The 18293-nt window shown below is 43.4% G+C and overlaps 1 protein-coding gene across 1 annotated transcript in view; it reads right to left on the minus strand.

Annotated features, from left to right (window-relative positions):
* Window positions 1-18293, minus strand: part of EBF2 (EBF transcription factor 2) — a 181609-nt gene that overhangs the window by 52027 nt on the left and 111289 nt on the right. Inside the window, exon 7 of the mRNA XM_016203452.2 lies at window positions 1641-1722. Coding sequence (XP_016058938.1) covers window positions 1641-1722 — 82 coding nt within the window. The remainder of the gene's footprint in view (window positions 1-1640; window positions 1723-18293) is intronic.

Genomic DNA, 18293 nt, shown 5'->3' on the forward strand with positions numbered 1-18293 from the left:
TTAGCATGCATTCGCTTAGTAAGTACATTCCTACAATTTGGGGCAAATAAAATGACGAGGCATTCTATTAAAAAGCCTCTTCAACTTTATGCGTACTCTCACATTCAAAACTTTGGAAGTAATGGCAGGGAACACAGGGGTAAGACTCCACATTGCCAGTTTCTTTTCTTGCCTCTGTCTCTTCCAGAAGGGAAAGCTTAGTTTTGGTCATCAAGGCATTTCAGAATTCTTTTGAATTTCACACTTTTTTTTGAGTGAAATTATATACGTTTCCATAATAGTGAGTGCCGTTACCTTCCCTGTGCACGGTGTTCCTACCTGATCCCTCAGACAGCTCACTGGATTTCTGCTTGTCTTCATATCACACAGCATGGAGAGGAGGGAAGGGTTTAATTTTCTGAGAGGCTGGTAATAGTGTTAAATAACTAACAAAAAATGTCCTGGTCCCAGGAAGATTGTGCGATCTCAAAAAAAATTTTTTTTTTCAAAGTAGTCTCTGTGGCCTGTGTGCGCATCCCCCCCGCTCCGATGAACTCTGTCATGGCTCAGTTCCTAAACCATACTTTGTGGGATCTAGTGTAAAACAAATATGTGCGGCCCTTGTTCAGAAATTACTAAGAATTTCAGCAAAGCAACAGCAAAGCCGTGCACCCAGCGGCTGCACCCCTCGCAGGGCCAGGGTGGGGTGGCTGCTTGGATGGGGCGGCGCCTCCTGCCCCCTGGCTCTCCCACCTCCTTCCTGCGGTTAGGGGGGACTTACTTCAACCCCCAGAACCCCCTTTCCTTCACCTGAAACAGGAGGCTAATCATCCCCCCCCCTCGCTGCTGCCAGGATTATTTTTGAAAGTCTCAAGCCTGAATACGATCGCCTAACATGTTTTTAATTTTCCTGTGGGGAAGGGAGCGCTGTGCCTTTGGATTGGGCGTGAGTGGCAGGAAAGCCATTTGGTGGATTAAATAAGGGTCCTTCAAAGATTAAGGGGGGGCCGAGAGGGGCTGCTCCTCTCATCTCCGACCTGACACACTTTGCCTCGCTGTGTTTTTATTAGCTTGCATCTTCAGTACATCAGTGGCAAGGGTGATGAAACCGGCGGCAGATTTAACTGCCAGGCAGCTGGGTCACTGTCCCGTGGGTCTTGTTGTCATTCTGCGATCTTAAAGTGACCACGGCCGTCTGGGCTGCTGCTTTCCGAAGGACTCCGGGAGAGACCACTGAATAGTTAATCGGTGGAGAGGGGAAGAAAGAGGCTGTTGCTCGCAGAAAGCACAGAGACGCCGCTTTGAGAAATCCCAAGGTGGCTGGATATCAAGAACACGGTTCCTGCTGTGGGCGGCTGCGTGTGCGAAGGGCAGCCTGCGGGCTTAAAATCAAATCTCCAGCATGGGCTGGCGCCCCTCCCCTGGGGCTCTGGCACCGGAGGCAGGAGGCCTAAACGCCACAGAATGAAGCAGCCCTCGCTGCTATCGATGAGGGATAGCATTTACAGTTATCTTTTTTACTCTTAGCAACCTCAGTGAATCGTGTGTTCTAAGAAGAAAAAAAAAAAAAACCAAGAAAAGAAACAGAAAGAGAAAGGGAAGGCTAAGGAGAGAGAAAACAGGATGACTTATTCCACGGGAAAAATCTGCAGGCCCCTTACCTGAAACCGTCTCATGTCCCTTGGGTTTCCTGCTGTTTTCAAACAATTCTGATTGCACTTGAGGAAAAATTTTAAAAAGAATCTGTGAAAAGAAAGCAATGTGTTACATTTTTAAGTAAACATGTTTTCGGAGAGAATAGCCATGCATTCTATTAGATTTGATTTGAAAGTGATTGTATTTCAGGTCTGGGGAATTTCAGCCCGCCCTGCCTGGGAAGGAACATTGCTGACCCTCTGCAATTTGCGAATTTGGATGTTTTCGGTCTCAAGTCAGCTCCATCACTGTGGAGGATTGTGAAGCAGGTCACAAGCGGGGTTCTGGTTTGTGCATCCACCCCAAGTTGCTAGGGCACTCTCTCCAAAGGAAAAAAAAAAAGAGCTTCAAAAGAGGCAGTGACTCCTGCCGTGCAAAAATGTCTTGCTCCGAGGTTAAAAATGGTATGACTTAGCCCAGAAGCCAAGGGTTCCTCACGTATGTGGCTTTCCGCTGGCCACACACACCTTCCTGCTCACCCCCCCAAACACACACCCTTACACACAGAGGGGCCTGATACTCTCAGCCGATGTATATAAAAATCAGAAAATGTTCTGTTACCACCCAAAGACAGAGTCGGTCTGTGCAGGGTATACGCTGGGGTCTTTATGATTAATAATAACCAGTGTGAATGTCTTTTCACTCCTTCAATAGATTATCCAGAAAACATAAAGACACAGAATAATGGTCTGAGGTCACCATTCATAAGACATGTTTTTTAAGCCAATATTCTCCTACATGAACTGTTTGTGCAATTTAAAAACTGGGCATCTTTAATCCGACAAGTACATCCACCAAGAAAAATGGCAGAAGTGGCCTTTTCAGCCATTTACGTGTTTAATGTTTGGAATTTTGTTTCAAAATACAATAAGTTTTTCATTTATTTTACTTGCAGAGTCCTTTTCCTTAAAAGAAAAAAAAAAAATCCAGCTTTTGCAGTGCTAAAGTCCCAGGTGAGCTAGGCCTATTTCCCTTTCTGTTACTATGACAACGAAATTTTACCGCAGTCCCAAAGTCCCTTCAGAACTCTCACATCCATGCCTTGAATTAGAACTTTAAAGGAAAAGATATACATTTTCCCCAGGATTTACCAACAAAAATAAGAAATCAACAGGGCTCCCAAAAATTCTATTTTAAAGCAACGGCTGGTGAGATGCTCTCACGCTGACCTTGTGTTTATTGTTAATTCTTTACAAACCACACAGAAGAATTAGAGAGTGTTCCAACTGATGACATTTCCCACTTAAAAAAAAAAAAGAAAGAAAGAACAGAAACCCTGATGGAAAGATAAACAGTAAATGATGGAGGAAGAGAGAAGGGGAATGGCACTCTTCAGAGCATTTTTTTCCTAGGAGTCCCTTTGCCTCTAGATTTGCTAAAAATATTTGGTCAAGTGTCCATGACCCTTATCTAATGAACAAGGTTGGGTGTGAATTTAGAAATAACAGCGAAATATGTTTTCATTATTTTATAACATCTGCCTTTCACATCTCTCTTTTAATCTGTACCGGGCAGGAGGTGTCCACCAAGGGACTCGGGAGTGACAAGGCAGAGAAAATGCTCCCACTCCTTACCCGGCGTTCAAACTCACAACCGCCTCTGCTCTCTCAAGTGCAAGGGAATGTCTGCCTGTAGCCATCGGAGCACGTTAGAGCGAGAGCTGCTTTTATTTAAGAAAAGATAGATCCGAACTCAAACGTTCTTCCTTTGGACTGGGACACAGTCATCCATTTGTGCATTCACAGGAGTCATCTACAGGCACCCACGAAACGCGGGGACGCTCTCCTCGGAGGCTGAAAACTTGCCTTTTTCTCCTTGAGTCTGGCTCCAAACAATAGTCCCCACCCCCACATCCCATTTGCCCTCCCACACCCCCATCAGTGATTTACCTCTCCCCTCCCATGTCACCCCCCACTCCCTCCAAAAAACACTAAAATCAAATCAAGTGCTTTCTCTCACTAACTCCTTGATTTGGGGAAAGTTTTCCCACAATTGGGCTCCTTATAATGCGTTCTGTGTGTTATACTCTCCCTCACCTACCCCACCCTTCCTCCAAAGTGTATCTGGTGAAAACATTAATGTTCATGAAGGCATTATTCTAGGAATGGTGTGGTGGGTGGAAAAGTGCAAAGGAGATAAATGTTTACATAAAACCAAATTGATTTAGGGAAACAAGGGGCCTGCTGAAAGGCTTTATTCATTTTTAAATGGGGACCCTTAACAGTTCTTAGGACGGAAAACACCCAGCTTTGACTCGTTTGGTGGCCTGGCGTCTCAGGTTGTAAGCAACACAGCCCCCTGCACGCTAAAGATACAACATTCTGTTCACAAAGGTTAAGAGAGTGAAGGAGGGAAGTGGGGGCGGGGGAGGGAGAGAGAGAAATATCTTATACTGTATAGCACTTTGTAAAAGAGGCACAGCTATTTCTATTTCTAAATGGCCGGCATCAGAAATTATGACCTGGATATTTTACATGTGAACCTAAAAATTAATTTACAGAAATTCTGGGGCTTAAATCTGGGAAAAAATCTCCAATTTTTTCTTGTCTTCTTACTGATGTCTTCCACCTCCCTCCCTGCACCCCTCCACCCATCATGCTAAAAGGGTTTGGTGCAGAACCCCTTACTAACCAAACCAGCCGTTAACCACAGGGTAACTTTCAGGGAACAAATCCCCTGTGTCTAGATCCCTCCGTCTGAAGCCAGAGCTGCCTGGAGAATGTCAGCTCTCTCTACTCAGAAATGGGAAACCAAAATGAATTACAAGATTCAGACCAAATGTGTAGAGTCTCATCGGGATGGAAGTTGTTATTTTCACTTTCTCCAAACAATGCTGACCGCATAAATATCATCACCACTTAGCATGGCACACTTTGCAGGGCCTCTGAGCTTCCTTAAGCGTAAACACTAACAACTATAGGTTTATCCTCATAGATAAAGACAAATAGAGAGGTGGGGTCAAAATATGAACCTAAGTAAACTGTAACTGAAAAATAAAATTTTTTTAAAAAGAACCTCACCCCCAAAAAATGTGAACTCAAGTCCTCAGACTTCAATTTGATTCCTAGGTCAACTGGGGCAATAGGATGCACGTAAGGCCATTCCTTCACTTAACAAATATTTGTTAAATGCTGACAGTGTGCTGGTCTTGATCTGCTACCAACTAACTTTGAAACCAAGTAACCTCACTTCTCTGGGCCTCGGTTTCTTCAACTGTTAAGAGGGCTTAACCGGGTTATCCCTAGGGCTCCTTCCAGTATTCATATTCTATGGTCGCTAAGAAAAATACATAGAGTTGAAGACCCTCCGTAAATGGCTACATTGGAGGAAGAAATCACTGAAGACGAAAAGATTACCACTTATGGAAGCCCAGGTGGAGGGGGGTGCAAGGGTTTTCTGAGAGATAGGTCAAACCCACTGATCTGAGACTGAAAGAAAAAAAGCAGGGATGACTGACTGGTGGAAAATGGAGCGTCTTGGCTGATGCCTTGGCCAGAGCTGGTGGTATCGTGAGGTTGATGGGCAGGTTGTTGAGTGAGATGCCCCTTTCCCTTAGCATCCTTTCTCTATGCTTCCAAGGCAGGAGAAGGTGGCTCAGGAATATCACAGACCAAAGCCACCTCTGTCCCTGCTCACCATCCTGTGTGGCCCAGCAGCTGAAGGTCCAAGGGTCACAGAGGACAGGGGAGGAAGGCTGGCCAAATGCCTGCTGTGTGCCATGCTACCAGCTACGTTCTTGATGTTCATTGCCTCATTTATTTCTCACAGCTTCATGAATGGCAAATCATCTCACAGCTAGGAAATCAAAGGTGCCAAGAATTTCTAAATTTGCCCAAGATCACACAGCTTGTACGTGACGAAACAAGAATTTAAACCTGGGTCTTTCTGGCAACAAGTCCCATCTGGCGTTCTATGTTTCCGGCGCCAATTAGATTGTGGGGATGGTTGCAAGGCTCTGTGAATATACTAGAAACCATTGAACTGTACACTTGGAATGGGTGAACTTTATAGTATGTAAATAATGTTTCCGTATAGCTGTTTAAAAAAAACACTCCAGAGCCTTGGCTGGGGTGGCTCAATTGGATGGAGTGTGGTCCTGTACACTGAAAGGTTGTAGGTTCAATTCCCATCAGGGCGTGTATGGGAGGCAATCGATCGATGTTTTTCTTTCTCTCCCCCTTCTTTCCTCTGTCTCTGAAATCAGTGAACATGTCCTCGGGTGAGAATTTTTAAAAAAACACTGCAGAAAACATGGTCTGAGAAAAGCAAAAATAGCAGTAATAACAACAACAAAACCATGAAAGATTCAGGTTTCTGGGAGAGTGAGAGGACTACAGCACCCCAAGAGGAAAACATTAGGTCAAAGACAGTGGCATGAAAGTAAACGCCACTATTGAAAACCCCTGGTGAGTTCATTTATTTACTCATTTGATCAATTATTAAGTATGCAATATGTGCCACAAATTTTCAGGCATCCTGGCAAACAAGATGAACAAAATCCTTGCCCTCATGAAGCATACAACCAAACTATTCAAAATATGCTTCTTCAGATTCCGAGATGAGTCTGAAGACCTCTGAAAATGGGTCTTGAGTACAAGGGGTTTACCTAGTACCCAAGAAATCTCTTTTCCTCCCAATTCTCTGGAATATTAGAACACTCAGCACTGTCTAAGAATAGAATGAAAGCTCCTAGGTGGCTCTAGACATGTGCCGAGCCCATCCCAAATAGAAACTGAGATTCGAACTAGATGCACAAATAGAATGCAGAGTTAAAGTCTGGTGGTGGGGCATCGAGGAGTCCCTAAACCACAGGAAGGGTAACACTTAATATTCATGCCAGGTTCTAGGATGATGACCAGTGATAGTACAAAACCCAGCATAATATTTCTCCAGATGTGTGGAAGAGGCCATTCGATTTACCTCCAATTTGAAAACTAAAATCTAGTGCCTTCTAAAAAATTTTAATACATAATATCTTCAGAAAAGCACTGTGGAAGGCACAGAAGCTTCTTTTAACCAAAAGATTAGGCGGGGATGTATATCAAAAGAATGTGAACTTGGCATTAGTAACATAGCTACCATTGTGCAGAATAATTTGTAAAATTACTCTGTGCAAAATAATTTGTAAAATACCTTTCATTTTGAAAGTTATTCCCTTAAAAAAGATCTAATTCTTCTTGCTCTGGAAACAACTTCTGCAATAACATGGCCACATCTATGCACCATGGGGATGAGTACAACCCCCACACTCTCCAAGGTCCAAGCACAGGTTTGCTGCATCTGGTTCTCTCTCTGCCACGATGGCCACAGAAGTAGGCTGAATAAAGTCTGAGCTATATACTGAATTAGCCTTACAAACCCTGTAGGTGCTTAAAAGTCTATGTCCATTGATTTTCGAGGAAAACACAATTTATCTGGATTAACTACTAAACCTCCTTTTCCAAAGTCCTTATAGTTAAAATACTATAATTAAAATACAATTGGCTTCCACTGTTTGAGAGTGTTTCTGAAAATAAGGTAACCCTTTTCCCTTAAAACACTCTCATATCATTTCTGAGCACTACCAAATGTAGGGAAAGGCTGGATCAAAACATCCTATGTGAAAGGAACAGTCTCTTCTCCCAGGACCCTCTCAAGCTTATATCCTTTGGGGAACTAGGCAGGGTGAGAGGCTGGACACACCCAGGAGGCCACTTGCTCACTCTGCTCTATGTGGTGGAAAACTCCTAGGTGATTGGTTTCCACTTGACACCAGTGGAAAACACAATGATAATATTCCAGCTTTAATCTAGGTCTTCACTGTAATATCTTCTTGGAAACTTCCAGCAACAGAGAACACATTTTCCTCCTCCCAAAACCTCCAAACCTAGCAGTCCAAGTAAGGTGACAAGCAGCGGTGGGCCCAGCCTTGGCCTGGACATGACTTGCCTTTGAGAAATCTGTTGACGGTTTAGGTGTCGGCCCAGGCAAGAAAGGGCCTTGAAGCTCTAAGGGCCTTATGAGAGTTTCACTTAAGTCCACAAATTTAAAGAGACTCTGGGAAGACAGACCCTCCATTGGTTCTTGCCATACCCTACGGACTTAACAACAGGGCACCTGAGAGTGCTTGGTACTTGACATCTGTTTGGTAAAATGGTGGCGGGCGCAAAGGTCCAGGAAGATCCATGGAAAAGGGGGATAATCTAAAATTTTGGAATGAGTGGCTTCTTTTGGCTTAAATCAAATACTCATTTTTATAAGCTGATTTTCTATATAATCCATTTATTTATACAAGCCCTTAAAAAGTAAGTATAAATACATAAACAGAGTAGGTATAGAATCTTTAATCTCCATAGACATTCCTTTGGAAAGCTCGTATTACATTAAAGCTTATTCACCTAGACTATTTCAATAAAAGGCCACTTCAGATCCAAAAAACTCTTAAGTTTACAGAAATTTTTAAGCAACAATTTTTCTTTCTTTATTATTCAAAATATTACAGATGTCCCTTGTTCTCCGCATTAAGCAATAATTTTTCTTATTCCTAACTATATTCAACCTCTCTGAGTTTAGCTAAGGACTAATTATGATGATGATTATAATAATAATAATAAATAAGTCGCCCATATTTATTCACCACATATTATTTGCCATGTATGCTTTCATTTAATGCCCCCAACTCTGAGAATAGAATTAACGCCTCCATTTTACAGGGGAGATGAACAAGGCTCAGAAAGGTCAGATGACTTGCCCAAGGTCAAACAGCTAGTGAGTGGGAGAGCTAAGAGTGGAACTCTGGTTTGTCTTGACTCTTAGAAAAACATTGCTCTGGTGGGAGCTTGGCAAAGCTGCTTTTGAGGAAGAGGTGGGACACACTGCCAAGCAGCTCTTTGTTTTAGGAGACTAGTGCCTCATTGATCTACGCGGGGGATCACAGTGTGTCCTTCATCTTACTCCCTGGAAATGAGAGTGGAGTCATTCTCCATGCTACAAAACAAAACAAGCAAACAAACAAAAAATGTCTTTCATTCCTGTCAGCGACTGCATTCTCTAGAAATTCGGTGGCTATTTTGAAGTGTGGAGAGGAAGGTAAGCAAGTCTATCAGATATTCGGAAAACAAGAACCCACACGGTCCAAAGACCAACCAGCTGCAGCCTTCTGCAAAAGAGTGCAGGAGACTGCTGGAGTGTCTGAGGGAGATTTAAGGCCGCTGGTCCATCAAGGCTATAGAGAAAAAAAAGCCTGAAGTCAAATGGGTAATGTAAGTTGAATTAAATCTTGGAAAACATTCTTTGAGAACCAAGTCAACAAAGCTAAATTCTGAAAGCATTACCCAAGGGACAGAGGAGACTCTCCTACATTGGAGATGTTTAAATAGACCATCAAGTTAATTCCGCTCATAGCAGATAATTTCAGTCTTTGCGTGTTCCTAGCAAGCTGTCTTCACACGATGTCAAGTCTTCTGTTATTATTATTTTTTTTTTGCTTGCTTAATATTTTTGGGGCACCTTTATTTTCTTCCTTTGTAACATGACCTCCTAGGCCAGTAGCGAGGGATGCAAAGAGATTGGGTAACTAGCTCCTTCACCTTTCGCCAGGCCTGCTGATGCCTCCTGTCCCCTGAATTGTCCCTTCTCCCCCCCCCCCCCCACTTTAAAATGGTTCATTTTCCATACACAATTACCAGGGGGAGTTGCCACAAATTCAAATCTGGCTCTTCCCCTGCATTCCTTATCTTTCCACTATTAATCCCTATTCCACTTGAAGATCTTCCCTTAATTTTTAGGAAGAGGCTTTTTAAAAAAGAGTCTGCAACAGATTGCAAGAAAATAACAAAAACAACAAAAAGACGCAGCCTCCAAATCCTCAGCACTGTTTTCCGCAAACAAAGGGCAGGCAGAGAGTTCAGAGCTCCATGCGCTCGCTCTGGTTCCTGACTGGCAACAGGCCATTCTCTAGCCGGCTTTCACGCCAATTACGAGCCCCTGGAAGTGGCATTTCAGTTTGGCAATAGCGCCTTCGTTACCAAACACAGGGCCCCGGGAGTCGGATCTGCTAGATTCATTTAGGCACCAGGGGGGAGCGACTTCCCCCACTGTGTAATCCGACTCCATATCGATAGACTTCATTTCAAAGCCATTTCGTGATTTCTTCTGGAGGGAATGTCTCCCAGAGCTCAAGTGGCAAGCAACTGACTGTAAACAGTCGCCGAGGTGCCAAAACAAGGAGGCCGCTTAGAGTCTCCACTTGTTTCCCACACGCTGCAGTTTCTGAGAACCTGGGGTTAGAGGTTAGAATTATTTTTCTTCTCTATTCAGACACATCTTCACTCTCCTGAATTCCATTACTTGGTACCACGGGGCTCGCAGGGAAAAAACCTCCAAGGAGAAGTCCTTGTTTTTGCACTCGAATGGAAATCTGACACCATTAATGAAAATAATAATTGAACTCTTTGGGCCTGAATTGGAATGAAACACAACACTGAGGGCATGTTTGTAATTCCAATTGTTCTCGCAAGATGTCTTTGGAGGGCTCTTTGCAATGTGCACAGTTCCATTCTTTTTCTGTTTTTTAAAGCCGTGTCCTCTTTTTTGCTGTATCCCTTCCTCTTTTCCTGCTCAAGAAAAGCAGAGAAGACTGAGTGAGACTGAACATGCAGACGGAGTCCAGGAGGCATCTTTCCGGGAGGCTTCAGAATTGGAATACAAACCTATTTCCCTTGCTCATGCCATGACTGCCCGGGTGAAGGAGAGAAATGAAGTTATTAGCCAGCCATCAGCTTAATGGGTCCTCGCCGCCCGATTTCCTTAGTGCCCCTTCCCCCTCCGCCAGGGACCCTCCCCCAAGCTCATCTATGCTAGGCTGAGCAGTGAGCACCAATTACACCAGGAGCCCTTTGCTGCTGCCTGGTCCGCTGGTTTTACTGTTTTGCCAGATGGTTGAGGCCAATGTGTAAAACTCTCTACCCTACCATTAATTCATAACTTGGTAATAACTTTCCCACGGCTCCAGGAAATTGAAATGAAGTGCAAATGTGAATATTTGGAAAGGGAATCAAGGTTGGACAGCTCTTTTGCACCTGCCAGAATAGATACCAGGCAGACAGAAAGGTACCCGCAGGCTGAAACGCCGCGTTCCCGAAACCAAGGCCGTCCGAGTCAGTGAGCAACACGGGGCAAAGTGGCCAACGAACTTCATAGCTTGGGCTCCTCCTGTCAGAGCTTTCTCTCTGCAGTTTTCAGCTTATACCTATTGCACCGATGGTCCCATTCGCTGATGACCTTGAGTTTGAGCATCTATGTAATATCATATCCTCATGACAGAGTCGCAGATTAGCAGATAGGAGTGCATTCTCTTGCTAAGACAGGACACCATCCAATGTTTGTTAGCATCATTAAACTAAAACTGACTTTTCACCTGCTCCCATACCATATGCAGCTGCAAATTTTTAAATTAAACTATGAAGCCATGCATAAATTTACATATATTACAGACTAGCCTCTCCATTTAACATGCAAATGTACTCCAATGTTTCAGAACACCTTCTGTCGCTAATTAATTTGCTGAATTATAATTAGACTAATCCTGCATAATTAATAAGCACAGATTTTTTTTTAATTTGTAAGCAGCTTGAGGAGATCATTCACTTCCTTCTATAAACTGCTAAGTAAGTGTTAAAAAAAAATCTGGAAAGAACATGTGTGAAAAGGTATGTTTGATGTCGCATACAAACTCAAACTAGCGTGGAAGACACAGAAGTCAGTATTGATAAAGGTACGTGTTTGAAGCCGACGTTCAAACAATCAAAAAAAATTGCATTCAGAGGACAGGGTCTAATTCTCCCTTTGTCTCCTTGTATATAGTATTTTATTCTTTGCCTTCTATCCCTGGGATCTTCTAAGATCACAGAGGCGGGAGAGGATTAAAGTAACCGTATGTTGTATTAGGAGAGATAATGATATTAACACTCCACTGTATATCAAAACACTCTGTGCACGCTGGGTGCTTATAAGCCCCTTTGATGGTATTCGGAATCCTCTTCATTTTGGCTGCCAAAAACACCCGAGATGCATCTAGTGGAAACAATTAAGTTCCATTAGTACTGTATCCTTTCGGTAATGATTACAATGAAGGGTCCTTCTTTAAAGCTGAAGAGCAAAGTCTCAAAGAAACATATGCATCTGTGCGCTTGAAAATGTGAAACTATATAGTTTTACAATCGAGCATGAAGCTGAATTATGACCCGAAAAATAAACCAGGATCAGGAGAGCTCAAGGGAGGCAGACGACTTGTTAGAAAATTCTAGATATGGTGGGAATCTGAAAGGCCAGGGTAAGTTTAATAGAGAGTCATGCAAACTGAGAACAAATCCAGAAAGAGGAAGTGGGAAATGCATGCTCTGGCAGAGAGCGTTCTATCTTCAAAGAGAGGAGAAATAATCAGAGAGAAAATACTGAGCTCCTTGGCCCTTCCACTCAGCAAAATCACTAATATCAGTGGCCAAAAGATAGGTTAAGCCAAAAGGAGAGAGCCACTTGAAATGTGCCTGGCTTTTTATCACTGCAGTTTAGTTTTTTATGGTGACTCTATACACAATAGAAACTTCTACTGAAGTATGGGAAATGATTTTGCCAGGTTCATTACCATACCAAATATACCTTCTCGCTACTAGCAAGCCTGTGTGTGTGTGTTTGTGTGTGTGTTTGTGTGTAGCTTTGGAGTTGAGAAGAAAGTTAAAAAGATCACTAGCACCTCTGAGGCCTGTGGCCACAGCCAAGAGCAGATGCCAGGGAGCCAAACTGAGGGGGAGGCTCCCACTTCTGCCCTAAGAGAGATTCACCCTAGATTCCTTTGCTTCTCCTTATCTGGAAGGAGAACCCGAAACAGCAACCTCATGGGGCTATTGCAATAACTAACCAGGGTGAGGATAATATTTTGAAAGCACCTGGAAAAAGCTGCAACAATTTTTCTGAGCTAAGCAATGCTATTACATGGAGAGTTTGGAAACATAAGACATTTGGACAGTTTTTTTGAGTGGAGCCATAGCCTTTGCCTTTGGTCTCCATCTAAAGAGATTGAATGGTGCAGGAAGATTTTTAAAAGCCTAAAAGAAAGGGGTCTTTCTGTGCCTTTCATTGTTGCTCAGAAGGAACCTAACAACAGTTGGAATAATAATACTAATAAGAGGCTAAAATTATTTTCTTTCAAAAAATATCTGAATGGCTATGAAAATCTTCAATGCCTTCACTTTTCAAGAAAAATCATTCTGAGGTTTTGTGCTTATCTTATAGACTCCCCATTTCCATTTTGAATGGTTATAGTAGGAAACCTGGTTTCTCTCCAGTCAGGGAATATGTGGAAGGGAGGGTCGGCCCCCGCCTCCCATAAAGGGCTGGGCTGGCCCACACTACCCCAGGCAGAGCTTCGAGATGGGAAGAGCCGGACAACTCACCCAGTCAAGTCAACGTATTGGCAGGTAATGGGTTGGTTTAGGTTTGGGGGGTGGTTTTTATATTTCCTTCAGCTTTGCCCAGCCAGTTTCAAAATATGTACCAGTGGGAAAGAGTAGAAAGGAAGCAATTGTGATCCATGTGGAGCTGGCTTTTGAGGAATTCCTGATAAGTTATTAGGAAGAAAATGACTTTGTGGCATTTCAACACTAAGGTATAAAGCAATTAATTAACAAATCCACATCTTTGGCTAACAGGCTTTCCCCTTCATCTGTGCATGCCAGGAAATTTCTCTCATTTTACTTTTTGGAGGGAAGATTTTCCTCCATGAACATTCTAGTTTGTGCTCGTGACTCATTTCTCTCCTTCCCTTTCTCTCCTTTCTTCTCTCTCTCTCTCTCGCCAGCTCCCAAATCCAAGATGGTATGTTGTGCTTTTTAAGGGCTTCAGAGACGTTGGGGGGGTGGGGGGGAGTTGGGAGGAAGTGGTAACTGAAGGAAAGAAACCAAAATAATTACACCAAAGCTCTATTTCATCTAGAAACATATCACAGCCCGCCTCCACTCTCTAGCCACGAGGACCCGTGTTCACAGCTAACGTGACCTTCATGCCAGGAAAGGCAAAAAGAAAGAACGTGTAACCTGACAGGTAGCAGGTGGTACATATGGAATTATCATTGGCTATTAACACCAGGTCGGGTATCATATTAGCCACTTTCAGACTGCATTTGCCAAACCCACATAAAAATTTAAAACCAGGTATTTCAATATTCTGTTGCTGCCTTAGCAAAATAGATTTTCTTCTATTACTCATAGTAGAGTCAGCCGGCTTTCATTAGAATTTTTTTAGACTTTTTTTTTCTTATAGGAAGAACTAAACCTAGTTGATATAAAAGAGAAACTGGGACAAAAATCAGGTCAAGAATTTGATACAAAAGGCATTCAGATAAGGCTAATAATATTCCAGAGTGTTGTCAGTCTAGCATACCATGATCGCTTTAGTCTAATCTCAACCCAACCCGTCATCTACGCGAGGTTCCAGGAATCAGTCATTATTTCCAATTGTTTTCTTTTAAATTCAAACTTTATTGATTCTAAAGCCTCTATTAACTCTATAGGAATCACGAACTTTTTAGAGATTTCCAAATGTTAGTGCCAAAAGTGGAACCGTTCTTTTACATGCCATTAAGAGATTTTTAACCGTTTCTCTTTTCTTCATTGTCTAATGCCACTGCATTTTGTACGCACTCTGGTCATCTCACAGGGGCCACCAACTAGTCAATTGTCACTCCACCTGTGAGTCGATAACCAGAATCTCTTCTTTCATTTCCTTTTTAAAAAACTGAGGCTCCAACAAAAAACATCTAGTGATGGAACCAGGGCCCATCTAGCTCCAAGCACTCTCCACTGGGAACAAAGACCATCCTGGGCACTTCTCCTGCCCGCCCTGTATTTCAAATCTCTCTCTCCCGTGCCCTATCATACTGATGCTGAGAAACATTCTGGATTACTAAAACAAGGTGAAACTGAGCTTCTTTCTTCCTTTTTTTAAAATATATTTTTATTGATTTTTATTTAGAGAGAAAAACAGATGTGAGAAACATCAATTGCCTGCCTCCTGCACGCCCCCTACAGGGACTCGAACTGGCAACCTTTCGGTGCATGGGGTGACGCCCAACCAATTGAGCCACACCAGCCAGGGCTGAGCCACTAGATTTCAAAAATGAAGGCTAGGCATAAAATCTTCCACCCTATTTAAGTTACTGGGATTTCTCCCAGGTTCAAAGAAAGGCTAAATGTGAATGGGGCAGATTCATATGACGTCCATAAGTCAGCCCCAGTTTGCTTAGAGCAGGACCCTGACTTCATTTTCAGGGTTCAAAAGGCTCTGACTGAGCCTAGCCCAGCCCCAGCTTTCTAAATAGCATCCAAACCGATGAGGTTGGTTCTCTTCTTTTTTTTAACCGGGTTTTATGTTACACGCAGCTTTACAAGTTCAGTCCATTTCTAAAGATGAAAGTGGATTTTAGGCACTTATTCCTGCTCTTCATTAAATGAGATCTGTTCTTAGACCCTGATGTGTCTACACAGCACGTTCGCTCGGGGCCATACAGTCAGGAAGACTCGAATAAAGAAAACCGATTGTGGGAATATTTGATCTCTACAAGGATCCTACGGTTCAACCACTCATTCTCTTTGCCAGAACAGATATCATTATTGCGTCAACACACACACACAGTAACACAAAAAAATATAAGCTGTCTTTAGTCCCCCAAACTCAGCTGAGACTTTCAGTGCCCTTGGCTGTCTCACCCTCCAAAATGCCTTTGAAAGAAGTGCTGATAAGCCAAATGAGCCATCGCAAGTTTTTGTTGGAATGCGTCAGAGAAGTCAATAAATGACTACAATTTTAGCACTGTGACGAAGGAGGAGGCCTGGGTCATAAACACATCGACACAGAATCATCTGCCTCCGCTTGGCTTTATCCACATGGGCCTGCCCTGCCCTGCCCTGGAGTTTCAAGTTGGGCCCATGGTCTCTCCCCAGCAGTGGATAATGGAGCAGGGCCCTTAAAGGAAAAGATGACTCCCCTCGGGGCGCCAGCGGCTGACCTGGAAGTCGAACACCTCCGCCCTTCGCTCCCAGCTCACAGAGCCCCTTCTGCTTTCTCAGGGAGATGCCAGGACTTGACCGAGCTGCAGGCCTGGGCCCAGGAGCCTGGGAAAGCGACGGCCACAGCTCCCTGGGGAAGACGCACAGCAGGCCGGGCGGCCACGCTGGGAGACAGGCCCTGGCCAGCCCCTCATTCTCTCCACCCCAGACCCCAGGGATCCGATGCCATCCTGCCCTGTCAAACCCAAAATGGCCCACAAGTGCCCCTGGCCCAGCACCATCACGCAACAGATTATGTGTCTACACCATCCGTTCACTTGAGACCATATAATCGGATGACTCAAATAAAGAAACCCTTTCCTAAGGAAAAAAAGCCTGCGAATATTCAATATCTACAAAGAAGCTAAGGAAGGCCTCTTGTCTCGGGCATGAGTCAGAACCTATCAGCGGCTCACTCATCTGAAATAAAACTATAATTTCGCCTTTCCTCTTGCTAGAATACTGCCTTGAAACACGTCAGACAGAACCTGAAAAGTCAGGCCCGCTTTTTCCACCATCCCTCACCTTGCCACGGTGATTCCAACAAAATTATGTTCAACAAACAACATCCCATGTCTAAAGTTCTTTATTAAAAAATATATAAATAAAAAGAGACTTCACCAATCCCAGTAACATGACTGCTCTAAATTTTCTTTGGATAATACAGCTTCGAAGCTAATCAACATGTGTTCCCATCTCCCTGCTCTGTTACCCAAGGTCTTGAGTGGGGCTTAGCAGTGCATTTTTAGTTCAAGTTTGACATAAGTCAATTGAAAGGCCCAGTGAACTTCAGTTCATGGTCTTTCACAGTTTGTTCTAGTCTTTATTATTTTGTTATGAATATATTCTATCTTGAGGCTGGCCAAGATTATAATAACACTTTTTTTTAATGAGCAAAGCTAAGCAGATTGACTATATTACAACATTTCTTAAAAAGTGATAAAGCAATCTGTGAACTAATTTTGTTCTTAACTCAACTATTTTAACCTGGGCTGAATGTTTACCCTTCTCCTAATGAGATGACTCATTGAAAACGGAAGATAAATGTCACCTGCTTTTCCTGTGATCTAGAAAATTAATCTCCCATGCTTATGTTAATACCGATAATGTAATGTAGGAGGCAGTGTGACCTAGAGGATAGAACCTAAGAGTAAGGCGATCCTCTTCAATTACTGTCTATATTACTGACAATATTTTCACCTCTCTGTGTTTCACTTGCCTACTGTCGCCCTTCAGACGCGTCCCTCACATATCTTCCCTGTAAAATTGGCTAATACCTCTGAGAGATACTGGGAGAATTACTTAGGTGCTTTGGGAAACAACTTAAAACACCTTTTAGAACTTTCCTGTGAAATAGCAGATATTGTGAATGTCTCTACCGTAGCGTCAGCCTTCTGGTAAATAACCATGACACATTTAGCAAAACGTCTACTCAGGAAAAACGATCTCACGCAGGTGATCCTCCACCCAAAGGGTTCCGTTTGTTCCCAGAGAATAAATTACACAGGAGGAGGGCACAGTGGAGAGTAATTAAGTTGCCAAGTTAAGATGGGATCAATGCTCACACTTTCGGGGTTAAACCAAGAGCTGATTACATAGGGAAGGAATTCACATCCTGTATTCAGCTGTAAAATAAACTAGGAGTTCCGTGTGTGGTGTCTGAAACATCTTTCGAAACACTAAATCAATTTAATATCAATAATTGCCAGATATATGCTAGATTAAATGAACCAACACAGATCGCTTTGTTCACAGAGAAAACAGGGCCAAATGGCTTTCACGAGCATGACTAATCCCAAAGTTCTGCGGTGCCATAATCAGATACCTAAGCCTGGATTCTGACTCTTGCAATATATAGTTTTGGCACAAGACATCACAGATCCAGCTATCCTATGGCTTTAACATACATGCTGAGTGTCGGAACACCGAGGTGACATCTGAAGTGCCCTGATTAGCTATACCTGGTGCCCACTGGTGCTCAGAAATGCACCAGACACAGGGGAAATAAGGAACCTGCTCTCTACTAGGACTGAGGCCTTCCCAGACCTGTTTCTGGGGTGCTCGGAAAACACCTGCTTTGGCCTTGGGGGACGATCTTAACTGTGGTTTCCACAGCTCTCTCCAGCAGCCCCGTGACGCTGGTCGTTTCCCGACGGTTCTGATCTCAAGGCCGAGTGGGGCCCTGTAACTTGAAGTATTTTCACCTCAGCTCCTGGAAATATTTCCCCCTTTTTTGGAAATTTTGACATATTTTTTTCTCCTTGTAATGCTCTCAATTTGAGAAGTTATGACAGATTTTATCCCTAAACCACCCTGTGAATTTCAGAATTTCTCTCAGTCTCTCTTAACTAGAAAAGAATGGGCTTTTCAGAAAAGCAGGGGTGTACAGAATGGGCCCAGGAAGATCATCAGGGTAACTTGTGAGGGTGGAGACTGAGGGACTCGGGGCCTGGGCTCCACCACGGGCCTCAGGCGCTTTTACAGCATATTGTGGGGACGGGCGGGGAAGGGCTGAAAGAACACTGGAAACTTGCAGCA

The sequence above is a fragment of the Miniopterus natalensis genome, chromosome 4 (assembly GCF_054644295.1).
Source record: "Miniopterus natalensis isolate mMinNat1 chromosome 4, mMinNat1.hap1, whole genome shotgun sequence".
Classification (NCBI taxonomy): domain Eukaryota; kingdom Metazoa; phylum Chordata; class Mammalia; order Chiroptera; family Miniopteridae; genus Miniopterus; species Miniopterus natalensis.